The sequence below is a fragment of the Mustela lutreola genome, chromosome 12 (assembly GCF_030435805.1).
Source record: "Mustela lutreola isolate mMusLut2 chromosome 12, mMusLut2.pri, whole genome shotgun sequence".
NCBI classification, from domain to species: domain Eukaryota; kingdom Metazoa; phylum Chordata; class Mammalia; order Carnivora; family Mustelidae; genus Mustela; species Mustela lutreola.
In genome coordinates this window covers 98,101,340-98,128,197 of record NC_081301.1, presented here as the reverse complement: position 1 = coordinate 98,128,197, position 26,858 = coordinate 98,101,340, and the positions used below count along the sequence as shown (strand labels likewise).

At 53.6% G+C, this 26,858-nt stretch overlaps 2 protein-coding genes across 4 annotated transcripts in view; both read right to left on the bottom strand.

Annotated features, from left to right (window-relative positions):
• The window catches only part of SECISBP2 (SECIS binding protein 2), a 42,557-nt gene extending 38,843 nt beyond the window's left edge, over positions 1-3,714 (bottom strand). For both annotated transcript variants that reach the window (XM_059142564.1, XM_059142565.1), the window contains exons 1-2: positions 3,576-3,714; positions 2,569-2,714 (exon numbers count right to left, since the gene is read on the bottom strand). In XM_059142564.1, the coding sequence (XP_058998547.1) occupies positions 2,569-2,714; positions 3,576-3,611 (182 nt within the window). In that variant the 5' untranslated portion in view covers positions 3,612-3,714. The remainder of the gene's footprint in view (positions 1-2,568; positions 2,715-3,575) is intronic.
• A 968-nt stretch (positions 3,715-4,682) lies between these two features.
• CKS2 (CDC28 protein kinase regulatory subunit 2) lies at positions 4,683-9,441 on the bottom strand. Of its 2 annotated transcripts, XM_059142547.1 has the most exons (3): positions 9,017-9,441; positions 6,420-6,547; positions 4,683-5,023 (listed from the first exon to the last, which is right to left on the bottom strand). In XM_059142547.1, exons 1-3 carry the CDS (start codon positions 9,073-9,075, stop codon positions 4,971-4,973), a joined length of 240 nt encoding a protein of 79 aa, XP_058998530.1. In that variant the 5' UTR covers positions 9,076-9,441; the 3' UTR covers positions 4,683-4,970. The 2 variants fall into 2 exon arrangements, 1 of the variants encoding a protein (XP_058998530.1); XR_009346445.1 differs by lacking the exons at positions 4,683-5,023; positions 9,017-9,441 and adding an exon at positions 8,207-8,686 and having other exon boundaries at positions 6,415-6,547.
• Positions 9,442-26,858: the final 17,417 nt, after the last annotated feature.

Genomic DNA, 26,858 nt, shown 5'->3' with positions numbered 1-26,858 from the left:
TTCTGTCACACCCCGGGGAAAGCCCCGCCAGCCTGGACTCCAAAGGCTCGGCCTGGAGGACCCTCCTCCACGTCCCCTTCCTCTCCAGTCAGACGGACCTAGACCCCTCCTCGGTCTGCTCAGACTTCACATACGGACACCTCGGCCAGCTCCAGGCCTCACTCAGCCCCCAGGTGGCCCCACTCACCAGTTCCCTGTCCCCTAATGGGCACTGGAGTCCAGGCTGTGCTGCTGGACCCCAAACGGCCCCTCTTCCCACCCCCAACCCTGCATGTACCCAGCCAGCAACCGCCACAGCCTCTCTCCTGCCAACACCACCCGGACCCCCAGAGGCCTTCCCAGGCCGCAGGGCTCCGTGTACTTCTTCCCTAGCTTCAGTGCCTGGAACCCAGGCCAAGCCTTCAAGCGGAAAGAATCCAGGAGTGAGCGGCCCGAAAGCGCGTAAGACACAGCCAGCCGTGCCCCACCTCCTGCCCAGCACACCGGGTCCCTGCGGCCGACCCGGGGCCTGCTTGGAGCAAGGGGGCTGCTCCCACGCCCTCCAGGCGCCCTCCAGGCGCCCCCGCCGTCACGCAGGGCTCAGCCCCAGCAGCTCCTCCAGCCACACTCTGTGCAGGGATACTAGTTCTCACAGCCGAGACTCCCTCAGCAGTGCCCAGAGCGGACCACGGACTGCAGCAGGCTGAAGTGCTCAGCAAACACTCGTCCTCGCGGCAGTGGCAGCTCTGGGGAGCTCGAGGGGTGCAGGCCAGAGGCACAGACGCTCATTCTGCTTCGGGCACTGCCCACCTGAATGACCACACGTTTCTGGCCCCAGCTTCTCAGGTGTCAAGTAACACGACGCTGCCTGCCCACCTCGTGGCCTGGCACAGGCACGGGAAAGGCAGGAAAGACCACGCTGCTCCCTAGGGAAAAGCGCACGCGGCTCTTTCCCCTGCCCGGCTCGGGCAGGTGTCTCAGCCTCCATCAGAATGGACGAGGTCATCGGTTCTCAAATACGCATCCCCATTCTGTCCCCTTCAAAGGCTCCTGTCCTTCCTAACCCTGCCCCTCTGCTTTCACACCTCTTTTGTCCTTAACTGTTTTCTCATCAGGCAGGAATACTGTCAGCCAATCTTTTCCTAGGTTATATGTAATTAAAAGAAAAAAAATTAAAGCCAAAAAAAGAGTATAAAAAACTTAATTTTTAGGGCACCTGAGTGGCTCAGTCGGTTAAGCGACTGCCTTCGGTTCGGGTCATGACCCCGGAGTCCTGGGATTGGGATCGAGTCCCGCATCGGGCTCCCTGCTCAGCAGGGAGTCTGCTTCTCTCTCTGACCTTCTCCACTCTCATGCTCTGTCAAATAAATAAATACAATCTTTAAAAAAAAAAAAAATACCTAATTTTTAAATTCAACAGTGCACACCCTTAAGCTTCTGATTCTTCTGGATTCATGCTACTCCCAGAACATTACTTCAGCTGTAGGAACGTTTTCCACCTTCACTTTGGCTAACTGGAATCCCACCCGAAACAAACGGCTTCGAATCCTTCTCACTGAATGAAATATATTTTATACTTTACTTTGTGAACCACCCAAGGTAGGGAACAGCTCAGATGAGACCCATGCCAACCTTCCTCTAACAAAGGATGAAATCACAGGGGAAGACCTGAGTGTTCCTAGCAAAGCACAGAGGCAGAATTTCAACTTGGTCAAAAAATACAACGTATATATACCAAACCGCTCGATGGTTTTATTATTCATTCCAAACTTTGTCCCTGTGAACACAAGCCTAGAATTTGTATGAAGAGTACGATCGACACTATGCAGGCATGAAAAAGAAACATGTGCGACCCCAGCAAGGGAACATACAGACAAGGACTCTGACATCACAAAGGTGATGCAGGCCGTTAAAAATCAGGTATTCTACACAATTACATGCAGGGCTGAAGGCACGGCTTTCTAGATTCAGCTATTAATGGAAACCATTGTATAGATTCCTAAAGAGCGAGACTTGAGAAGAAAAAGGAAAATCGCCAAGCCAACATAAGCCTTCTTTCAATACCGATTTAGGAGAATTTTATGACCCAAGCTTCTAGACGCTGCCCAGGACATTTACAAAGAAAAGCAGTAAAAAGCAAAGCTCAGCCATTCCCAAACAACTTCCCCCAGAGGGAGCAGCCACGGTGCGAGCCGCACTCCGCCCCCGCAGGATTTCACAGTGTCACAACCGCAGCGCGGATTTCTCTGGGCTCGCCTGCCTTTGCCCCCTCCTCTCGGCGCCCCCAGCACGCATCTCCCCGGGGCACGGGACACAGTTCCGACCCCAAGCACAAAGGAACCTGAAAACTGCGTTTCCCACTAGGGAATGCAAGGCAACCTGCACACGTCCTTTGCCCAAAACAACGTGGGTGCGGAGAGCTGAAGTTGGTGTTTTCGGGGTTGGACGCAGTGAGCTGCGCCACTGCCTCTGGCCCTTCTCGGCCGAGGAGCAGCGTCGTTCTGAGAACGCTGGCCACGTCACGTGCAGCCCCTCGCCCTGGAATCCCCGCCAGTGCCCGCGGAGGGCGGACAGGAGGCGGATACGTACCCAGGCCCCGGGCGCTCCGGAACAGGCGGGTGGTAGGCGGCCGCACAGCCGGGGAAGCCGCCAGCTCCGGAGGACTCCGGCCACGCCGCGCTGAGCCCAGCCAATTTGGGGACGAACGGTTTCACATCCGCGGACAACTTGACGCCCTGAGGGAAAACGGGGTGCGGCTGACGACGTGCATCTGGGTGTGAAGCAGACGTGAGCACAAATCCCACGGAGCGGCGCCGGGTTCCTGCGGCACGGCGGCCGGTCCCGGGAGTGTCTGCGGCTCAAACGCTGCGTCCCGCGGAAGCAAGAATCGGGCGGCGAACCACCTCCCCCGGTGCCGGTGCCGGTGCCGGTGCCGGAGCCGGTGCCGGTGCCGGAGCCGGTGCCGGTGCCGCCCAGGCCGCGCCCTGCGCGCCAGTGAGGACCGGTGCGGGAGGCCGAGGGCCAGCGGGGAGACGGGACGGAGTCCGCGCCGGCCGACGGGGCTGCGACAGCCTCGGCCTGCGCGCGCTGTCGCGTCCCCGCCGCGGCCACGGAGCACCGAGCACCGAGCACCGCGGGGCAGGCCCGGCCGCTGACCGGCGGCCGCCGACACTCCGCCGCGGTGCGGAGCCTTATGCCCACGGCACACCCTGTCCCGTCCGTCGGCGAAGCGCCTCCGCTCAGGAGCCAAGGCCAGCCCCGCCAGGACGCCGCGGGTCAGCAAGCCCGGGACGGGACCGCAGCAGCGGCTCTTCCCGCGGCCGCGGCCGCCCCGCGAGGCTGACCTCGGCGCCTTCCGGTCCGTCCGAGCGCGGGTCGCGGCGGCCGCCAGGGCTCGTCTAGCGGTGCGGCCGGGCAGGCCGAGCGGACGCCCGCGCTGCCGCCAACGTCTGCGGGGCGCCCCGGCGCGAGCGCGGCGACCCGGGGCGGGGGCGCAGTCCCGGGCCTGCCCCGCTAACCGCGGCCGCCGACGCCCCGCGCTGACCCCGCCCGCGCCCGCCCCGACGCCCGCCCCCGCTGCGGGGCGCCGTGCTCACCTCGCCCACGGGCTCCCGAGGCCCCTCCGACGCCATGGCGCGCGGCTCGGAGGACGCCCGGCCCCGGAGGCCGGCAGCCGCCCCGTCGGCCGGCGGCTCGGACGCGCGGCGCTCGGACTCCCCGCTTTTCCGCCTTCCGAGCGGGCGCCAGGAAGTGCGTCACAGAAACGCACCCAGGCCCGCCCCCGACCCCTGCTTCCGACCGGAAGTGGGCGCGCGGGCGGCCCTGGTCCCGCGAGGCGGCGGCCGCCCTCCGTTAGAGACCTCGGGCGTCCGCGGACGCCGCCTGGCCGGGGGCACCCGAAGCGGAGGACGTGGACTCAGGCCCAGGAGGCCTTGGCGCAGGGAAGCGCCCGGGGCAGGAGCACTGGGCGGCGCGCAAGGACGAGAATTCCCAGACGGCGCGGCCACGCAACCACTGCGAGCAGCCGGGGCGGGCGGGCCGGGAGCTAGGGGAGGGCACCGGCGCCGCCGTCTGCGGCTGCCCACGGGGCTGGTGCATGCACTACCAGGTCCGGCGGCTAACGCGGGCCCCGCCCCGCCGGTCTCCCGGGCAGCCGGAGGTGCAGGAAACACAGGCCTGCTGTGCCGCGTTACCCTTGCGGGGGGCTGCCGGGGGCTGCCGCGGGCCCCTGCTCCTTTACTGGGCAGTCCCCGAGTCTCCCACCTGTAGCGGGTCCCGTCCCGTCCCTGCACCAGACGCCCACACGGAGGACCGCAGCCTCGGGGCTTCCCTTTCTGCAGCAGCTAAGAAGCAACTTAGACGCCAACCGTGTGGAATGGCGTTTACGGTTTAAGATGCTCTGCCGCTGTGGAGGGAGCACTACCGCGACTCGGCGCACCGACCGAGACAGAGCAGGGTCAGGCCCCTCTCGGCCAGCAGACGTGGCATCCTCGGATCGGCCCCGGTCTCCAGACACGAAACGAGCAACAGAGCCATGAACGGCTTCTTCCAAGTGAATCAAGTCCCTCCCTCCCCAAACCGCGTGACCGTAAACCCATTTAATCCCACTTCTTTACGTCTATTTCCTCCAGACCAAAACCTAGAACGGAAACCCTCTATCCTTGGCAGACACAAGTCAACCTTAGAAGATAAACCCCAATAACTTCAATGATAAATGCAACATACAAACTTTATTTAACAAAAGTAACAGGTCAAGTCAAACAGGCACTTACATTAAAGAGAAAAACCAACTACAAATTTTATCTTAAACACCTTCTAGTAACCTACTTGCCGTTGCATTTAACTGAGCTCTGTTGCTGTGAAGAATACAGCTCATGCACAGGTATGGATCAACAATTTGTACATTTTTCAAGTATTCACTGAATACTACCCTTATATACACATATACATTAAATTTGAAAAAGACTTCATTGACAATCCCCAGGTAGACTTCATTTTTGTTGCTCTTTTGGAAGAGGTCGTCGAAAGAGAAGAATATGTGGTTCTGTGGAAACAAAATATATAATTTTAAAATATGGTTAATACTCATTCATTCAACCAAAATTTGAAATTCTCAAACCAAAATAAATCTATTAACAACTGTCACTTATCGAAATATCTGAAATAAACTTTGCTTCAAAAGTCACTGTCGGGGCCCCTGAGAGGCTCCGTGAGTTAAAGCCTCTGCCTTCAGCTCAGGTCATGATCCCAGAGTTCTGGAATCAAGCCCTGAATTGGTTGGGGGTGGGGGTGGGGGTGGGTCTTTGCTCAGCAGGGAGCCTGCTTCCTCCTCTCTCTCTGCCTGCCTCTCTGCCTACTTGTGATCTCTCTGACAAATAAATAAATAAAATCCTAAAAAACAATAGAAGAAAAAAGTCACTGTCAACTATAAACATTAGAAAACCACCTGATGGAGAACATTCCCCACAGTGTTTTACCTACCCTGAGGAAAAAGAGATGTCAAGTGGAGAAGCCACTTCGAGGAAAACAGGTTCTACCTTTAGGATCTCAATTCCAGTGAAAAGGAAAGACACCTAACACCAAATTCAAAAACCACCAAACTGTAAAAAGTGCAGATCCCAGGGGCCCATTCCTGGGATCTCTTTCACTGGGTGGGAGCCCTGGGTTCTAGAGTTTTGAACTCCGGTACAATTAAATGCCCCCAATCCCCCCCCCCCAAAAGTCAGTTTCTGATGCTATTGCTGCTTTTCTTTAAGAGCAGAAAACAAGCTCTGTTCCACCTAATTCGGTTTCTATATCATGCCCCCCAAATTTGCTCAAAGCATTATAATTGTTCAGTTAGATTTAATTAAGGATACCACAAAAGCAGAATTGAACCCTGTGAATTTGAGCTTAACATTTCATATCCAGGAAACTCTGGTAAAATCCACACAACAGAACACTCGTTCTACTGTTCAGGGTTCACTCACTAGGTTACCTTATCTCACCTTGGTGTAGCAAATCCCAATCATCCTTTAATAGAATACTAAAGGCAAAAACAAATCATTCCAAATTGTGTTAACTTCTACTGCAGCAAAGAACTTAGGGACACTTCAAAGTGTCTTAAACCCCTTAGTTTTTAAAGACATAGGTCACCAGAATTACTTATACTTACAGTAAAATACTTTATCAATGGCACATTTTAAAATGAAAGAATTGACTTTTTTTTAACTCCTAATCTTTCCGCAGGTAGAATAATGCATTCCTTTCACTCGTGTGGTATTATTTACTACAAAATGTAAATTCTTCCTAGAGAGGAAAGGAATCAGCCATTCAAGAAGAGTCAGACTTACCAGGGTTGCTTTGGAAATACCACTGAATGTCAGTATTACTTAATTTTCAACAACCACAACCACTACTTCTTTGGTTTCATGGATGCTTTCCTAAACGGCAACCCCTACCTGGCTCATGAATCATGTAGTGAACCCAGCCTAGACTCTGTTGGACACCAAGTCTCCTCCACTCCTCTTCCGACATCAGATGGGTTTTCGGGACTTGTTTGGAAAGTTCTCTGGGTAACATGACATGCCTGTTAAAAAGATATAGCCAAGTATTAGCAAATACACCTTTCCTACAAATATGGTCACTTTAGAGATGCATTTTTAGGACACGTGACATTTGAGTTCAAAATAAAGATCTTTAAAGCAACCCTTGTTACATTACTGTTGGCATCCATCTCGAGGACTGTCTACCACTTCTAATCTAATGTTCAAAACAGGAAGAATGTACAGTCCAAAAGCAGAAAGTATTTTGTTTAGAATTTGCCTCTTCTTCTCTGAGACTGCTTGCTGTCTCAATGTTCTTCAGGAATAGAATCCCCCAAATGCAAGGCGGGCTCACAGCTGCCCAAAACATCCCAGCCTCCCCACAGCTAACCTCTGGTGACTTAAATCCTGGCAAATAGGATATAAGCAAAACATACACAACTTATGGAAACGGTCTTCAAAAGGAAAGAACATGCCCAACTCTTTTTCTAAGTCTTTCCTGATGGGTTAGGAAGCCGACTAATGTGATCAGGCAGCCAGAGAAGCCATCTAAGACCACCGAAGCCTAAAGTGAGGCTGAACCCTCACTGTAAAACTGACATCCCAGACCCACGGAGACTCTGTAGAAGAGGAAAAATAATTTGTTAATTTGGGTTTCCCATTACTCAACATTCTAGATCTGTGGATGAGTTCTTGTATACTCTACAAGTTGCTTTGTTCAAATTAAAAAGCAAAAAAACAAACCCAAGTGTCACGTATGTACGTGTACCTGGCAACCTTGCACAAAGACTTTCAGTTTTCAGTAAGTTACTGACTTCTATCGGAATGACTTCTATCCAAAACTTCACTAAGCTATTTTTAGGAAGATGTGTAATACTCTTCAATGTCAAAAACCTCAAGAATATATACAATTGTAGCTTTGTAAAATTCTGAAAGACCAGTCTGCAGCCCTCTTAACTGCAGTAAAAGGTTCTTTATTAATCACAATTCACAGACCCATTTTACCATTTCCAGTAGCAGTCAACTGTACCGCCATCAACAGGCACGAACCCAGTTTCGGGACTGCTAGAAAACCTCTATCTGACAGTCCGCTGGCTGTGGGGATGAGACATGCGCCTTCTGGTCAGGCCCACTTTCTGGCACCAAAGAGAACGGGACCCAAGCTTTGCACAGTGGCAGGATCGTAGCCAATGAGCTTCATCCGAGGCGCGAATGTTGCTAATCCGAAACGGAACCCATAACCCAAACCGAGCCCTAAACGGTCATCAACGTCTGGCGAGTTACATACCCAGCTGGTGGTATTTACACAAAAGAGGTCAGCCTGTGTTCGCCCCAGAGCTGTGCCACGTTGCTAGGTCGGCCCGGAGGCCACCCAAGGGCACCACGCTGTCCCTACTAACTGCAGGAGCTGCCGCTGACCTCCCACAACACTGCGACAGGCCGCCCACCCCCTGCACATGAAGCCCCCCCGTGACGTCTGCCTCCCCCAAACTTAGTGACCGATCGCAACCTCTGACCAAAGCCTGCTGACCCGCCCACAGCCCCTCAACACGTACTCGCTGTCACCCTGACGCTGCTGCTCCAGCGTCTACACCGATTCCTCCCTGGCCTCCGAACCGATCACCTACAGCCACATACGCGTGCCCCCGTGTTCCCCGGGCTCACATCCCCTTCCTCGCCCGCAATCGTGCCAACGGGCCCACCTTCACGAAGTCGGACTCCAAAGGGGCCACCGGCCCCAGCTCTGCTCGCTCCGCGTCCCGGCCCGGGGCGGACCTCACCCGCACCCGCAGCGCGCGCCTCCGGGCCAACCAGCAACGCAGACCAAAGCCGGCCGCCGCCCTCCGCAGCCACCGGCGAGGCCGAGCCCACCCGAGCTGCTCGGGGACCGCAGGACCGCGCCCCGGAGGGCGCTCGGGCCCCGGAGGGCGCTCGGCTCCCGGAGGAGCGGCCTGGGAAAGGCTCCTCCAGGGCTTCTGCGACCTCAGTCCACAGCGTCCTCTACCGACTGACCCGGGCCCCAACGTGCCGGCGCGCACCGGGGCAGAGCCTGGGCGCCACCGCGGCCAGCCGCCCCGAGCGGGGACTGGAGCCCGCGCCCCGAGCCGCCTCGGCACGCGCTGCGTCCGGGGGTCCGGGCTGCGGCGGCCCAGCGCGGTCGGCACCAGCGCCCGCTCCGTCCCCCGCCCCGCTCCGCCCCGCTCCGCCCCGGGCGCGCGGCGCAGCCGCACAGAAGCCGGGTCCCCCGCGGCCGCCCCGCGCCCCCGCCGGATCCCCCGCCGGATCCCCCGCCGCAACCCCGGCCCCGCAGCCCCCGCCCCGCTCGGCCGCGGCGAACAAAGGGCGGGAACCGAAGGCCGCAGGCCCCGGCGCTCCCGCCGCCGGCCGCCCCCGACTCGACCCCCGGCCCCGACCCGGCCCCCGGCCGACGCGCGGCGACCCGACCCGGCCCGACCCCACGCCGACCCCGGGTCCCGTTCCGCGGCGGAGCCCGCCCCGCCGGCCGCACTGACCGGTACTCGTAGTGCTCGTCGAAGTACTTGTCCGAGTAGTAGATCTGCTTGTGGGCCATGCTGCGGGCGGGCGGAGCGTCGGGCCGCACGACCGCCTGTCCCCGGGCAACGACTCGACTGCGACCAACCGACCGCGGGCCCAACGATCCCGGTTTGAATCCGACAGCCTACCGCCGATTGGACGGAGCCGTCAGCCAATTGCCGCCCGCGCAAACGGCCGGTAGGCGGGACCGGCTCCCAGCCTATCGTCACCGACCTTCCTCGGCGCCCGCTCTCCAGACTAGCCAATGAGAGAGCTGTTGCGGGGTTGCCCGAGGGAAGAAGTGGATGATTGACAAGACGGACGGAAAGGGGCGTGGTCAGAAGAGGGCGGAGCCCGGACGTTACGCGCCCCAGAGAGCGTGCGCAGGGGTTTAGAACTTTCCAGGTCGGCCGGGCAGTTGGGGGTGGGTGGACCTGCGGGGGGAGGGGGGAGGATGAAATATCGCGAGGTTTGGCGAGGCGCGGGCGGGGCTGCATGCTGTGCGACCGCCCCCGCGCAGGCGCAATCTCGGCGGCCGGGAAGGGGCGTCGAGGGTGCGGGTCGCGAGACGTCGGGGGTGGGCGGCGGGAGCGGGCCCGGCTCCCACCCGCCGCGGGCCGCGTGCCGGAGGTCCGGGAGGCGACGGCGCTCGCGGCGGGAGAGACGGCGTGGAAAGGCCCCGGGGCGCGGGCGGAGCCCACGTCCAGCAGCCGAGGTGGCCGGAGGAAGAAGCACACCGGCCCGGAGCCGGCTGCCTTCCGGTGCGGGCCCGCAGCGCCTGGGCGGTGTGTCCCCGCGCTCCGGCCGCGAGTGCCACGTGCGGGAGCCGGGCTGGCCGCTGGGACAGGTGCATCGGCGGGCGCGGGCCGGGAGCCCCTCCCCGCAGCGTCTGCTCCCAGCCGCCGCCGCCGCCTGCCCGGCCCCGCACCTGCCGGCCCCGCACCTGACCCCGCACCTGCCCGCCGCGCGGCCCCGCACCTGCCGCCTGCCCGGCCCCGCACCTGACCCCCATGTACCTGCCACTGCCGCTTGCTGGCCGCCCCACGCACCCACCCCGTCCTGCACCTGCCGGGCCCCGCCCCTGACCGCCCCCGCAGCCTACCTGCCCCGCCACCTGCCCGGCCTGCACCTGCTTGGTGGCCGGAGTCACTGGGCGGCATGACGAGCCGCGGTGGCGGTGGGAAGGGGGGGCCGCTGACTTTCTGGCTGAGCCTGGGAAAGAAACGCTTCCTCGGAGACGTATTTTTACGCAGACGTATTGAGGAAAATTTCAAGTGGAAAAGTAGAGTAATGTCACCTCCCAGGTGCCAGTCACAGGCTTCAGCGGCTCACGTTTTGGCCATCTTGTTTGCTCTACGCCCCCTGCCTTGTTCCCCAGCACGTCTTTAAAGAGATCCCCCATACAGCGGCATTTTGCTGCGAAAGGGCACCTTTGCGTACATCGCTGCATTGATGGCTTGGGTCTCCGGAAAACTTCAGAAATATTTAGCACATGCTATTATTACACTTACAGGCCCTCTGATCCTGAGCCGGTTTGCATTCAGACTTCCCGGTCTCACAGAAGCCTTTTGATGGTTAGCAAATCCACATCCAAACCTGGGCCTACACCTTGCATTTGGTCATTGCCTCTTTTATTCTTTCAAAACAGTCCCCTCTCCCTGACACGCTACCCTTTAAAATAGGGATTTCTCCGAGAAGCCAGGCTTGCTGCCGGTGGGACGCCCTGCAGTCTGCATTCGGGTAATGCTGCCTTGTGTCATTTACTGTTTTTCCTTGTAATCTGTCCGAATCCAGTTATCAAGTACGTGGTAGATTGGGACTTGAGCCGGGCAGTGTGGCTTCAGAGTTAGGTGTCTTCTCCACGGCTGTGTCCTGTCGAGGACCCTACGGCAGAGGAACCTGCGTATGTGAAGGCACAAGGGACCTGGCCTATGCTGGGGATTTACAGTGGGTTGGAAAGGAAAGTTGTGGGAAGGGAAGCCAGGTGGGTCAGTGTCATGGACCGAGAAAGAGCCCCCAGAGTTGTCCAGGTCCTGATCCCTGGGCCCTGGGGATATGTTACCTTACTTGGCAAAATGGACTCCACAGATGTGGCAAAGCCAAGGATCTGAGGTGGGGAGATGGTCCTGGATGATAGGGTGGGTCCAGCGTCATCACGAGGGTCCTTATGAGACCCTCATAAGGAGGGTCAGGGAAGCAGCTGTAACAGAAGCAGAGGTCCGAGTGCCGTGAACACAGGTGGTCCTTGATCCAGGGAAGGGAATGGGTGGGTTCTCCCCCAAGCCCCCAGAAGAAACACAGCTAGCTCTACTGCACAGTGACTTTACCCCGGTAAAGCTTAGTATTTCAGACTTCTGAGCACTGAGACGGTCAGATAATAAACCTGTGTTGTCTTCAGGCACTAAGTTTGTTGTAATTTGTAAAAACAGCAGTAGGAAGCTAAGGGGGGATCAGGCCGGACTGGGCAGGGATTCGGACTCCTTTCTGGGCGGTTCGTCATTCTGATGCGCGTGAGACTGCAGATGTTCTCAGCAAGGTCAGATGAGAGCTGACAGAGGTGACGGAGGCATCACCTTCCCGGGGGTTCTCTTTTAGGAAGACGTGGCCCTTGATAGAATGAGGGGAACTGCTCTGCCCTGCCAGTGGCCCATGACAAAAGAGGCCACTGGTAAGAATAGCCCTTCTTGGTCCATATTCAGTCACTGAGACCGGCAGTGGGCTAGGAGAGCCTTACCCCTGGGGGCAGCACTGATTCTCCCACTCCAGTGATAATCTTGCCTGTCTAGGAGGCACTTTAAGTTTGGCATAAACATTTCTTCATGGTCCCTTCCAGGCTCCCACGTCAATCCTGTGAAGAAGGCAGGGCAGATCAAAGCAGTTCAGCTACAAAGCCCTCCTTGACCAACAGTTCCTACTGCGGACAAGTTACAGTTCTGAATGTGCCTATTGTACAAAAAGCACGTGTTCACTGGGTCAGTGGAAGAGATTTCTGACAGTCCATCCCATGTGTAAGAAGTATGAATAAGCTGTAACTTAAAATAGAAGTTTCTGCTTTGCTAATATGAGCACGAGGTCATGAACTCATTTGGAACCAAGAGCACACAGAACAGAGCTCGAGTTAGAGTTCCAGAGGCTTACTCTCCTCTTGACATTGTGCTACTAATTGTGCCCGAGGAAGAATCAGATTGTGTATGCCATTCTCAGTGAGCGTGCCCACGCTGGCCAGTTTCATGTACTTCTGTATATAATTCTTCTTTTAAAAGTTTAATTCCCACCAAACTCCTAGCACCCTTGCTAGTACATTTTATTCAACTTAGCTCTGAAAATTGCAGAAATAAAAAATCTTTGTTAAAAGAAATAAGATGCTTGCTCATTCCCTTTCTCAACAATCCCAAATCAGAATTAACCACTATGGTGCATTATCCACTTGGACTTTTTTTGCGTGTTTAATACAGACGCATCACTGTCAGAACTAGGGATTCGTAAGTACTTCCTTACTTCATAAAACAATCTACAGCTTGCTTTTTTCATTCTCTTCCTGGGACCCCAATAACATGAATGCTCTTTCCGGGGATCTTACCGAGGCCATCAGTGTTTCTCCTGCAAGGCTGTTTGCGATGGTCTCCTTCCAACTGTACTGGCCTCTCCTGGTCCCTGTTGGTTCTCCACGTGGGAGCTCCGCCGGGCTCAGCCCTCAGACGGCTTCTTGTGGTTCTACTGCTGTTACCCTGGCACACGTAAGAAGGCCGTCTTCTTGGGAGCAGAACATTTTGTTACGGAATGTCTGTCCTTGTCTTGGGAATTCTCTTTGCTCCGAAGCCAGCGCTGTCTGATAGACACGTAGTCACGGAGGCTCTCTTTTCATTAGAGTTTGTATCCCACAGCTTTTTCCATACATTTACCTCTAACCCACCTCGATCTTTATATTTGAAGTGAATTTCTTATAGACACCGCAGGGTTAGGTAAACTAGTTTTATCTATTTTCCATCTTTATCTTTTCATTGGTATTTAAGGCCTTTTACACTGACTATAATTATTGATGTTCGGTTTTAAATCTGGCATTTTTTTATGTTTCTGCTCAGTCTCTGTTTTAACTTCTGCTTCCCCTTTACTGTCTTCTTGTACGGGGCTCCAGAAGCCAGTAGAAAACTGAAGATTCCTATATCCATTAAATCGAAGCAGTAATCAGAAGTATTCTAAAGAAAGCACTAGACCTAAAGGCCTTGTGGAAGACTTCTACCAAAAGCAGAAGAGTTTATTAGGCAAGAATAATGTTGATTCAAAAACCGAACATGGACAATAGGAGAAAGAAAAGGAATGCCCCTCCCATGCATGCAGATAACACGCAAACACCCGAGTAAAATGCTGGCCAGCTGCATCTCATTGTGGTTTTTCTTCATTAAGATTTTATTTATTTGACAGAGAGACCACAAGTAGGCAGAGAGGCAGGCAGATAGAGGGGGGTAAGCAGACTCCTCACTGAGCAGGGAGCCTGATGCGGGGCTCGATCCCAGGACCCCGGGATCATGACCTGAGACGAAGGCAGAGGCTTCACCCACTGAGCCACCCAGGTGCCCCATCCATTGTGATTTTTAAAAATACGGCATGCCATCCTATAAATGCAAATATGGTGTAATATGAGAAAATCTGTTAAAGTAATACACCACGTGAACAGCATAAAGGAGAAAAAAAGATGAAGAGCAGAAAAAAAGCATTGATAAATTCTTTTAGAATATGGAACACTGTAAACCCGCCACTCACTGATGATAGCACACTTCGTGATAGGAGTAGGAGGAAGCTTTGTTAATCTCATCAAGACAGCTAAAAAAAAATTAACAATTCTTACGCAGAAACATCAGAAGTATTCTCTTTATTTATTTTTTTTAAAGATTTTATTTATTTATTTGACAGAGAAATTACAAGTACACTGAGAGGCAGGCAGAGAGAGAGAGAAGGAAGCAGGCTCCCTGCTGAGCAGAGAGCCTGATGCGGGACTGGATCCCAGGACCCTGAGATCATGACCTGAGCCGAAGGCAGCGGCTTAACCCACTGAGCCACCCAGGCACCCCAGAAGTATTCTCTTTAAAATTTCCTATTATCTCCAATTATATTGAACAATCTGCTGGAAGTCAGAGCCAACACAATAAAGAAGAAACTAAAGACATAATAACTGGAAAGGAAGAAATAAAGCTCCTTTGCAATCTTCACCTCTGGACATAAGATCAATGTACCAATCAGTTGCATTATGACGTACTGGGAACAAATAACTAGAAAAAGTATGCAAAAAGAAATATGATTACATCAGCACCACATGTCACATACTGGGGATAAGCCCAAGAAAAAATACACGAAGTCCTGAAAAGCAAAGCCATCAACCTTAAAGAGGCATAGACTTGCACGAATGGAGAGACGTACTGTGTTCGTGCTCAGGAAGCCGTGACACGGTTAAGATACAAATTCTCGGGAGGTGAACCGTGAGAGACTGTGGACTCTGAAAAACAATCTGAGGGGTTTGAAGCAGCGGGCGGGGGGGGAGGTTGGGGAAACCGGGTGGTGGGTATTCGAGAGGGCACGGATTGCATGGAGCACTGGGTGTGGTGCAAAAATAATGAATACTGTTATGCTGAAAATAAATTAAAAAAAAAAATTTAAAAAAAAAGATACAAATTCTCTCCAAACTGATCATAATGTCAGTCCAATTGCAATAAAACACCACATTTGAGGAATAAGTGCCTTTGATGAGAAAAGGGCCTGGAACAGACACTTCCCTGGACTGTGTCATCGCGAACTGGCCAGAAAGCGCTCCGAGAAGCAAACTGTTTTCTCTGAGCCCCGGTTAGGGCAGCTGTCTGGGAAATGCGATCCTTACAGGGACCAAAGTGCTCCGGAGCACGAACGGTTTTTACAGGGTTATCGCCTTTTTACATAAGGAGCCATAAATCAATATGTCAGAAGTGCATTCTTGTAAAAGTTCAAAAGACCGTAGATGAACACGTAGGCAGGAATCACGTGTTTTAACGTCATGGAAAGCAGGAGCATGGATTGGTTTCTTTTCTTTTTTTTTTTTAAAGATTTTATTTATTCATTTGACAGGCAGAGATCACAAGCAGGCAGAGAGGCAGGCAGAGAGAGAGAGGAGGAAGCAGGCTCCCCGCTGAGCAGAGGGGCTCCATCCCAGGACCCTGGGATCATGACCTGAGCCGAAGGCAGAGGCTCTAACCCACTGAGCCACGCAGGTGCCCCATGGATTGGTTTCTTAAGGACAAGATGTTTTCCTTCAGGCTCCTCGTTCCTAAAGCAGATGGACGATGCACGCTTGATGGGCCATAAATCGGGCTTTGGGTTTAAACAAAGTTTATGTACAGTCATGCTGACTTGGAAAACCTAAAACGGCTTTCCTTGTCTTTTATGCCCTTCGAGAGTTTTTCTGTCATCTGCTCAGAGATCATGATTCGTGAAGAAACGGTCCTAATGAAGACTGTGGCAGGGGCTTGTAGAAGCTGAGATAAGACGGCAGGAAGCGGGCTAGCTGCCCCCGGGAGGTGGCGGCCGGGCCAGCGTAGCGCTCGCCGTGGCTCTGTGGCTGTCCCAGGGGCCCTTCTCCGTGCAAAGACGTGCCTTCTCCCTCCCAGCTCGCTAAACGTTCGTCATAAATAGTACGGTACTTCGTCAAACACTGCACCTCATCAAAGGTTTTAATTGCACCTACGTTTGATTTTGTTTGAACTATGAACCTAAGTCGTAAATGTCGTAAGAGACGAAAAGGTATCAGGAGCTGCAGTCGCCAGGACGCGCCACGTAGAAACTGTGATAAACTGGAAGCATCGTGAGCGCTAAGGACGGACTGACCGGCGAGCTCAGAGCTAGGCCTGAGCCGTAGTTCGGGCAACGCCAGCAGGGGACAGAGAGATAAGAAGACGTGAGTGAGGAGACACGCAGGCTAGGAAGGCAAGTGACGACTGTCACTGACGAGAGGTCCCAAGGGGAGAGAAAAAACACACAGAGGAGAGGAAGAAAGATGAGCAGAAAATGTGCCTGTGAGCCCTCCGCACCGGCCCCGTCTGACGTGTATGTCGGGAAATACAACCACAGAGAGATTCCAGAATGATTCACGAACACCAGGACAGAGCAAAGTTCTGGGAGCTTCCAGGGAGAAATCAGACGGCACTTCCGGAGCAACAGGAGGTGGACAGCGGCTGTCCCAGAAGGGCCGCCGGGTTCAGGGAGCGCACGCGTTGCTGCACGAAGTGTTGACGGGAGGAACGAGAAATCGATGCAGGAGGAAATTCACAGTGTAGTTTGTAAAGCAAAGCAAGTAACTTAGTACATCGATGGAGGAGGTACCAGGCTTAACCCGTTCCGCGGCCAGCACGACTGGAGTAGGAGGACCAGAGGGGAGTAAGCACACACCAGGGTACTGAATCCTCGCAGCTGTTGGTAAATTTAGGCTGTTGAAGGAGATTAAGAACCCATCACCAGAGCAGTCTGCTACGATCGCTTTGCTCTTGCTACCATCGGCAGTAGCAAAATTAGATGCTTGCACACCACCCCATAAAGCTTACCTTACAAACAGAAATACCTCCCATCACAGGACACATGCCCTTGATTCACAGTGTGGCTCGACACTCACGTCAACAGGTGGAGTCCTCTTCTCCACCCTCGGTCTGGCCTGGTGACGACTTGCTTCCACAAGCAAAATGTGGTGAAGGGACATTATGAGACTTCTCAGGCTAGTTCTTAAGAGGCATTGCAGTTTTTGCTTTTTCCCTCTTAGAATGCTGCCCTGGATCTTTGGGTCCACAGGCCAGGGAGAGAACTAGGTGGGCCCAGCCAGCCAGCTATCCAGGCATCCATCCATCCATCCAGGTATCCAGACATCCAGCCATCAATCCAGCCAGCCAGCCAGCCAGCCAATCCAGACATGAATCTATCTTTCCATCCAGCCGTCCACCCATCTGTCCAGCCAACCAGCCAGCCATGGGCACCAGCCACCAAACATGTACCTGAGGTGCCGAATGCAGCATCTGAGTGAGACCAACAAAAACGAGGAAGGGAACTGCCAAGGAGCCCTCAGAATCGTGAGAAAAAATAAGTCACTGTCCCCAGTCACTAATTTGGGGGCGGGGGGAGTTTACTTTGCAAAGACAGTCAACCGACAGGCTCCCTGTCTTGTCTTAGATTAACATGTCACACATCAGGATGTCTGACCAGGCAAGAGGAGGCTGCATACAGCATCACAGCCGCCCTGAGCTCCGGCACGCGCCTGCTGTTCTCCAGCCTCGGCTGCACCGGGAGGACGTTGGGCTCAGTATGAGCGCGACTCAGTCCCGAACTACACACTAACCTGACAGCCTAGCAAGATGGATCTTTAAGCACATTGGTCCAGAAGAGAAGGAAAGCAGTCTCATTTTGCAATCTTTATGCCAGAATCAGGGAAGGGTGATAAGAGAACAAGGAAAGCAAAAGTCGTTCCATTTTCGACGCGGACGTGGATTTAGCTGAGGGAACCTCCTCTCCGGCATCAAGGAGAATTTGTCCCCAAAACAAAACAGCAACGAGTGCAATGGCAGGGAGCCGACCCAACAACGGAATTCTCACACAATGGACAAAATGGACCTCAATCGATGCAGGAAAAAATCCGATAAAGTCGAGCTCTGACTTAGAGTCGTCCTTATCAGCACAGAGGACGACTTTCTTACCCGATGGAAGCTACATACCAAAACAGGAAACACATATTTAATGGAGAAACTTTAGAGATGTCCCCTTTATGAGTGGGAAGAGCACAAAGACACACCTACCATCACCACCTGCGGATCATTTCCGAGGGGTACCGTGATGGGGGTACCTGACCCAAGTAGCTAAGCCTTAGCCTGACAACGAACGCGCACGGGGCCTTTATGGGGGCAACCGAAGGTGTATACAAATGCAAGAGCTACAACAATGGACAGGACCACGACCGAGGGGCTGCCCATGTAACACGGGGCAACGTCAGGGCTCCCCAAGTAAATGCGCACACTCAACACAATCCTGATAAAAACAGGGTTTTTTAAGGAAGTCGAAAAACTTTTTCTAAAACTCATATGGAGGAATGAAGATGCACAAATAGCTAAATAAGTTTGGGAAATGATAAGGGGACCTGGGCCAAATAAAACATATACTCCTGTATAACGGGAGTAGATATTTTGATAATCGTGGCGCCGTAGATCCATGGGCAAGTGCACAGCTGAGAGAACAGCCTCAATGTACAGGAGAAAATGTGGGGGAAAATCAAACTATGAGACTAAAGATGAAAATGTGGGAAGAGGTCTTTATGACCTTGGGCCCACAAGAGGCAGAATATTTATGCCACATGATGTAACCATAGGCAAGCCATGGATGGATTTGACTGCGCGAAGAGTGATGACTTCTGCTCGACGGAGACACCTAGATCGGACTACAGTATCCGATGGGGGCCAAGATATGTTGACAATTAACTCTATCGGGGGCTTGACACAAGATTTTACTAAGAACATCTACAGAAGCACAAGAAAAAAGAAACAAAAAACAAATCCAACAGAAAGTTGGCCAAAGTATAAATAGGCATTTCACAAAAGGGAAACATCTGGAAGACTAATGGTGTACGAAGATACGACAAAACTCATTTGTCATCGGAGAAATACAAATTAAAACAACCATAGCTGCTTCCTTATATCCATCATATTGGCAAAAGCCAACTAGTCCAATGCTAGGGAAGTGGTGGTCATAAGGGCATGAGGGCACGGGAACACGGTCTACCAGTGGAGTATTAAGCTCATACATCCCTCCTGGAAACAGGCTGGCAGTATTTAGTGAAATTACGGATGTGTGTTCCCTCTGACACAGCACCCCACCATGCATTCTACACCCCAGAACACAGCTTGCCCAGATTCGTAAGGTTCAGGTGTCTATAGCTATGTATCTACTACCTGTCCTCCTCCGGGCCAACCCAATTAGATCTAGACAACATTAAGCAAAAATAGTTTTTAAAAAAATGGAACAGGATAGAATCAAACCTCAACATCGTTTATGTAAATGCAAACCAGCATTTTTTTTATCCGTACAGAAAACATTATGTATTTTACAAATGTGATTTGTATTTATATCCTCAGGTCCTATTTGTAACCCACGATCGCGGGTACCTACACGGAAGAGTGACGTGCAAACACAGAGGGCGATGGGAGAATACAATCCAGGAATTACACGGGCGATGAGAACACTACCCCACCCCCTGAGAAGCGTGATGAATTCCGTTTTCTACCCGCGATGAATTCAGTTCTCTTCCCGTGTGGTCCAGACACGTTCCCCGCCTCTGTAAACTGAAGGTCTGGCTACATGACCAAGTTACGACTATTCTTACTGTAACATTCTCTGTTAACGCTCTGTTAATTTTTTGTAGGTGAGAAACAGAATTCTGCTAAGGATTTTTATTAATTACATAATAAAGTAATTCCACAGGACTATGGAATCCTTCTAATAAAAGTCCCTTACGTGTGTGAGCAGAAGAAGCCATGGAAGAGAAGTGTTCCTCAAATCAGGCTCCACCGTTCTGAGGGGTCCTCGGGATCCCCCCAGGACTGCTCACATTTGAGGCGGGGCCACAGAATGCCTCGGCACCATCGTAGGACTGCGCGGCAGCTCGTGAACGGTGTTGGCCACTCAGAACCCCACCGAGTTCACAACAGGTGCCGAGGGCAGGCTGGTGGCTGTCAGGAAAAGCTGGAAGAGGGGTGTCTTTGTTTCCCATCTTTCCAGCATGAAGTTGCCGGGAGGAGGTCCGCGGGGCATCGGACGAGTCGGCTCGGTTCCAGTGCCACCCGCCAGGAGATGGCGCAGCGTCGGATCCCACGAGGCCACCGCGCACCCCACATTTCACACGCGGGTCACAACAGCCTCCTCCAGCTCCGGAGGGCAATCACAGTCCCCTCGTGCCCTGCGCTCCCGGCCGGGGGCGACGGATCCCAGGCTCCCAACACCGCTCCTTGGGTCCCTTCCCTTGCTGGCGCGGCTCACCGAACTCAGGGGAACGTGGTACTTACTAGGTCACCAGTTTATCCAAGAAGGACACAACTCGGGAGCAGCCCGCTGAAGAGACGCACGGGGCCAGCGGGCGGAAGGGAGCAGGGCTTCCCTCCCTCTCCCGGAATCTCCCCGGACCAGTTCCCCAAGCCGGAAGCTCTCCAAACCTGGTTCTCGAGGGTTTTATGGAGGCTTCGTTACTCGGGTTCCACTGATTAAGTCACTGACCTCCAATTCCTCTCCCCGCCCTAGAAGTCCGGGGGTGGGGCTCAAAGTCCCCACCCTGTGGACACCTGTTGGTCCTCCTGGCAACAACCCCCACCCCTGCACTTGGGCGACCTTTGGGCATTCCAAGAGTTCCATTAACAAAACAAAAGACGCCTTTGGCACTCTCCTCACTTTGGAAATTCCTAGAATTTTAGGAGCTCGGTGCCAGGACTAGGTTAAAAGACCAAATACGTATTTTTTTTTTTAATTGTAAATCATAGTGTCACAATTTGAAGCATCAGAGAGACCCGTGGTGCCAGTAAGTCACGCCAGCCTCCGAAAGCCCATCCGTGGGCCCCTTCACCAGCTCTGTGTTGACAGTCAGATCAGTTTCAGCAGAACAACATCACCCGCCACATGAAATGTAGGTCAGCTTAGTTTGTGTATAAGCTGAAGTTCCTGTATTTTGAATCTAATCAATGCTTCTGTTTTTAATTGTTTAAGAGATATAAACCTTACTCTGGTTTTGTCTCCATTTAAGTAACATTATAATGAAAATGTGGGGATTTTTTTCCCCACTATTATGGATGTCCAGTGAACACAGGGGATCTGGGAGATTTACAAGCCATCTTACTCTTCTGGGCCCGAAGCTCACTACACCATGGGGGTCAGCCCCCCACTAGCCACCAGGCAGGTTTCCGTCCACAGGCAGTGCCTCCGGGAGGGGGGCGGATGCCAGGCTCTCTGTCGGCAGGGGCGCGGGCTGCCTCCGCTGCACACCACACAAACCTTTCTCCAAAGGGGAAACATTCCACCCAGAGTCCTAATGATCAGAGATGTCCATGGTGAAGAGTCAAGTTCTAGAAGAACGCAAATGCTGGAGGGTTGAGGAACGGACTCGATTTAATCATTCTGCTCCCTTGTGAGGGAGCAGAAGGCGAGCTGAGGACAAAGCAGAAGCTGACCCTAGAAACCGCCCCATCCCCCATGGTGGGATAAGTGTGACATTCCTCAGGCGCTCCAGGTGGCCCTAAAACAAAGGAAAGGGGAAAAACAAAATGCCAACTGATAAAGATCACAGGTCCATAAGTTTGCAACTGTCTTAAGGATTTACGAGAAAAAAGCAATCTCCAGAAATCTGTAGAATCAATTTCCTGGAGACCCCAGCCTCCATGGGTCCCTGCATGGGATTTTCTCCAGAAAATCTGAAGTGACCCCGGGGTGGCTCTTTCTGCCAACAGATCCTGTCCCGGTGCTTTAATAAAACCACCGTTTTTGCACCGAAAAACATCTCAAGAAAGAATTCTGGGTGGTTGGCTCACGGCCCCTAGGGCAAACCACATCACTACGAGCTCACCGCTAAAATGCACTGCTCCGTGGGTTTAGATTTTTACGTGGGAGTAGGGAGTACATTAATTTCGGTGGAGGAGAAGGAGGCCTGTCCGGAGATAAGCCCTTGGAGCGAGTGCTTGGGTACCTGGAGCTTCTCAAGGGAAGGGAGGGAATCTACCAAAGAGGAAAAAAAGTCTGGATCAAAAACTAAGACTTAAGCAACCTGGGGCCTCCGTGAGCGGCAGACCTCGGTCCCTCACCTGCAGAGTGCCGTGACGTCGCCACCTCGGATCCTGTTAAATATTTAGGGAGGTAATGTCCGTATGCCGAAGCACCCGAGGGAAGTGTTTTCACCCTGTTCTGATGGTTTGGTAGGATGTGTGACAATGTCCCACACAAATAATTAATTACAAAAGAGGAAAATCATAATGATAAAAGGAAAACTGGACCACGCCTTCACCAAGTGCTCAAAATGCACGTCACCCATGATGCGGGAAACAAAGACAGAAGGAAAACTATTACTTTTCCTTACAATTCACAGCCCAGTGACAAGTCCTTGCGACAGACAGACTGACCTTCCTCTGGGAGCCCAGCTGCCTCGATGTTGATACTTGGCTAAGTGATAGAGGAAAGATGTCCGGGTTGGAAGCTGATGGTCGAGAAAGAATTCTTGAGATGTCTTTGATGCAAAAAGGTGCTTTCATTAATGCACAGGACGGGACCCGTGGCCAGAAAGGGCTGCACTGGGGTCGCGAAGAAAGGCCCATTATATACTTTCAAGGCAGAAGCGGGTTAGGGAGAGCCCAAGTCTCTAAAGAACTTGGAAGCGAGATTTCCAGGACTTTGAGGGGCTGTTGTTGGGAGAAGGTCATTTACTACCTTAGTCAGGAGACCCTTCAGATGTATACCGTTGGGCCATATGCTTAGGGGTGATTGCCAACACATATCTTGGGGGTGGCTACAGATGAAGGAAGTTTCTAAAAGAATTTTTCTGTGTTAAAGTAGACTTACAGGTTCCTATAGGTCAGGCTGAAATGGACTTTTGCCTTCAGCAAGGTGTCAGTATCGGGGCAGTGGAGTCCCTAGAGCAAGGTCACGCCGCCTGTTTCAAGGACTGTCGTGGGCTGTAGGTGGTAAGGACATTTAATGATTTCTCTTCTGCCTTTGTTCCCACATCACTTAGAGCACGTAGCCTGCCTCAAGTGTGTGTGTGTGTGTGTGTGTGTGCAGTGTGCGCGTGGTATGGGTATGAGTGTGCGACGCACGTGGTATTGGGTGGGGTGTGGTGTTGTGCCTGGGGCACGGCCACATCACGTGGCAGTGGTCAGTGGAGAACTGGGCCTGCCGACCCCCAAGAACCACAGGAAGCACCCGTGAGTCCCGGGATGCTGGAGCAGCCACGTGGCCCCCTCCCTCTGCCTCTCCTTGTGCAGAGCCACGTGAGGACAGCCTTGTGACGGGCTGACCCGGACGGACAGAAAGACAGCAGGGAGCCTGGTGTAAGGCTGTAGCTGTCCCAGGCAGATGGGCTACGCTGTGCTTTTTAGGAGAGGAGTGCGGGGTAGCACTCTGTGTGTGTTTAATCCCGCATCCTTAGGACCCACGATAGTTTTCCATCCAGAGGAAGGTCGGGAGGGCCCTCCTCACGGGGACCTCAAGGAAGGCTGTCTGCCGGGGACCGACATCTTCTGGGGAAATTCGCCACGATCTGAGGCTCACCCCCGCAGCACGTCCGTTCCGGGGCCCTCCTACCTGCTCCGCCGCCGTGGCGCCCACAGGACCGGTCAAACAATGGTCAGACACCTTGGCCGGCTTCTAACACGTGTCCAGCCACGGGAGAGGAGTCACAGGCTCTTAGGCACACGGTGGGTGGTTTCAGAGTGCACGTGGCTGCCTCCAGATTCACCAAACGGAGATGTGAGATGGATCTTCGGAAAGGCGCGGCGCCTTCAGTGAGTCACGCTGAGCGATGTAAACAGGCTACCCAGTCCCTCCTGGGCTTCGGCTCCGGTGACGCCGGCGGCCGGCCCAGCACCGTCACCGCCGTGACGTCCCCAGACAGTGGTCTCCCCTCCAACGTCAAGGAGGAATCGAAATGCCGGAGAAGATGCCTTTTGAAAAGAAAACAAGAAAACCTCAATATTTGGAGTTCTTCTCCAGGAAGATGTAATGAACTCGGAGCACATGAATACACTTATTTTAGGAACCGAAATGACTTCAAGTGGGACGTCTCGGGCCTCGCTGGCAGTGAGTCACGCAGGCAGTGTTTGCAACACTTTATTTCGGCTGTGACATTTCAGACTAAAAACACTACCTGTGAAACGCAATGCGATCCTGTTTTTAACAATATGTTGCGGATGTATTTTCAGTGGGAAGACAGAAACAAACGGAGAAGCTGAGGTGGCTAATTCCGCTAATTCAAGCGCCTGTTCTCTTCAAGCAGGGTAGTCCGCAAGTTACGTACTTAAACATTATCGGGACGTCACTTATTTTCCCAGTCACTCCAAATGACTGTATCAGCCAGTGGACCAGGGTTCCAGGATGGCGACATTCGATGCTTCAGACAGGGACAGCCCCAATGAGGCAGACGGCGAGGTCACCCTACACCCCCGCGGGGGCTCTCTCATCTGTGGATGTCTGTAGCCTTCCCGATGCGTCGTGCCAGGGGCCTGCCCTGGGGGAAACGTGAGCAAGAGGAAACAGGACGTGGACCTTGTTCCCACGGAGCTGTCGGACGGCAAACGTGGAGACAGTCGGGGTGATTCCGGGCAGAGGTAAGTGGTTGGCAGGAGCCCCGGGCTGGTGACGTGCCTGATGGATGCGTGGGTGGCTGGGTGGGCGTCGGCTGAGAGCAGGTCCCCAAGAGAGGCCCCACTGGGCAGCGGCCATAGCTCTGAGCACTGAGGGCAGAAAGGGGACCGTGGGGGACAGGGGGGAGAGCAGAGCCTGGGAACCGCGGGACCTAGGTCCCCAAGGGCGTGGGGCTCAGAGAGGAGCTGGGTTTTATTGCAGATACCGTGGGAGACCATTGGGTGGGGGTGATAGGGAGCGGGGTGGCCTGATGGGGCGGTGGTGCCTGGTCTGCACTTCTCACTGGGGCCCGCCGGACCGCGAAGGTGCACAAGGAACGCCCGGGCACACTGCCCTGCCCACGTGCCCACACTAACCCACAGAAAACGCACATTCTTAGAGAAATCAAGAAATCAGGTTGTCCTTCTGTACGCATCTAGGGCGAGCCTACCCTTCTAAGAAGCCATTTCCCACTGTTATATGTTCAAGGGGCGCTCCCGGGGCGAAGCGGGAGACCTTGACCTGAGTGATCCCCACAGCCAGTCCTTCTAAAGCCTTCCCTGTCCCGTGACCACGGTCTCCTCTGTAATTCCGGCGACAGCCACGAGGCGGCTTGTGACCGGTTCTCGTCCCCGTTTCTCCTAGGGCTAAGTCAGGAGGGCAGAGGGAGCGGGCCGTGCTGGCCACGGGGAGGCTGGGCTCCGGGAGGAGACTGGCCTCTCCCGGGACAGAGCCTCCACGGCGCAGGGCTCGTAGCTGGGAAAGGTTGTCCTGAAGTGTGGGCTTCTCTCATGAGCATCTCTTAAACTAGCAAATAAATAGAAAAAAATAGATAACAGGCAGCAGGAAAGCAGAAAACAGGAGAAGGCCTTTCTTGAATCCAGGTTTACATCTCCTGCCCGGGAGAGGATGCGTCCTTCCTAGGAAGGAAGGACACTGGAAACTCGGATCGCGGCGCTGAATGCAGACTTCTACGGAAATACAACGCTGTTCTAGCTGGTCATAATGACGTTTGCTGTGGACTTTCTGTCACTGGTTCCATGCATTGCTGAAACCGTGGCACAGGGCCAGAGGCTGGAATGCCTGTTTAAGTGTGGTATGTTACGTATATTTCTTATTGTGGTATAAAGACCGTGTCTCCGGGACCCCAGGGGGAAATGAAAATCCTGTGATTCCTGGACTTTCCAGTGAGGTGAGCCCGCTAACTGGGTCAGGCAACAGTCAAAACAAGAGCAAGATGAAGATGAAGGGAACAAGTTGGAGCAAGAGGAAGACGGAGTGAATTTCGTCGTTTGCAGAAAAACGCTGGGAAGCCAGCGGGGTCCCCAGAAGTGGCCCAGAGCAAGGAGGGACAGCAGCCCCTGGAACTGGCTAGAAATGCAGATTCGCAGGCCCACCCTGGACCCCTGGGATTAGAAATTCCAGGGCTTCTGTGTTTCAACAAGGTTTGTTTCCTTCCCGTCTGAGTGGTCACCTGCGCTCTCCATACTCCAGCTTGGCCTGAGCCCCAGGCCCGATGCAGACTTCTCCCACCCATTGTTTTGTTTTTGTTTTGGTTTTATTTATTCATTTGACAAAGAGAGGGAGACAGTGAGAGAGGGAACACAAGCAGGGGGGAGTGGGAGGGAGAGAAGCAGGCTTCCCGCTGAGCAGGGAGCCCGACGCGGGGCTCAGGACCCTGGGACCATCACCTGAGCAGAAGGCAGACGCTTCATGACTGAGCCGCCCAGGCACCCCCACACCCCCACTGTTTTTTTCTAACATAAAATTTCATGACGAAATAAATGAAATTGTAAAAGACAGTACTCAACACATGTGTGACATTAAAAGGTGAGAGATGAAACCAGACCCCCGATCAGGAACGAGGAAATTGCCAGCGTCTGGATTCTGAGACAGAGGCCAGGGGGCAGGGGCATGGGGGCCGTGGGGGTTTTACATGTCTGCTCGGTTTCAGCTGCTTTAGGGTCCGTAGGATTAGTTAGACCCTCTCCAGGAGGCCCCGTAACTTTATTTATTTATTTTTTTAAAAGATTTTATTTATTTATTTGACAGACAGAGATCACAAGTAGGCAGAGGCAGGCAGAGAGAGAGGAAGGGAAGCAGGCTCCCTGCTGAGCAGAGAGCCCGATGCGGGGCTTGATCCCAGGACCCTGAGATCATGACCTGAGCCGAAGGCAGAGGCTTTAACCCACTGAGCCACCCAGGTGCCCCAGGAGGCCCCGTAACTTTAACGCAACATATGACTTCCTGTCTGTGTTCTCCCGTCCAGGCTCCTTATTCTCCAAAACGCTCCGGATGAGTCAGCTCCTTAAAAACATCTCATTTTTGTCAACTTCACAGTCCGCATGACTGGCTAGTTTTGAGGCTGGAACATACGAGTTTTAATTACCCACAGCTTCTAATTTTTGCGGTAATTCATAATGTCCTCATGAAAATTCTATGATTCAGTCCTTCCTT

Excerpts from the sequence above, each read along its gene's own strand:
- CKS2 (XM_059142547.1), bottom strand. The coding sequence starts at position 9,075 with ATGGCCCACAAGCAGATCTACTACTCGGACAAGTACTTCGACGAGCAC. Across the intron at positions 6,548-9,016 it reads GACGAGCACTACGAGTACCG|GCATGTCATGTTACCCAGAG; the intron begins GTCAGTGCGGCC and ends TCTTTTTAACAG. Across the intron at positions 5,024-6,419 it reads CTACATGATTCATGAGCCAG|AACCACATATTCTTCTCTTT; the intron begins GTAGGGGTTGCC and ends TTGTTTCCACAG.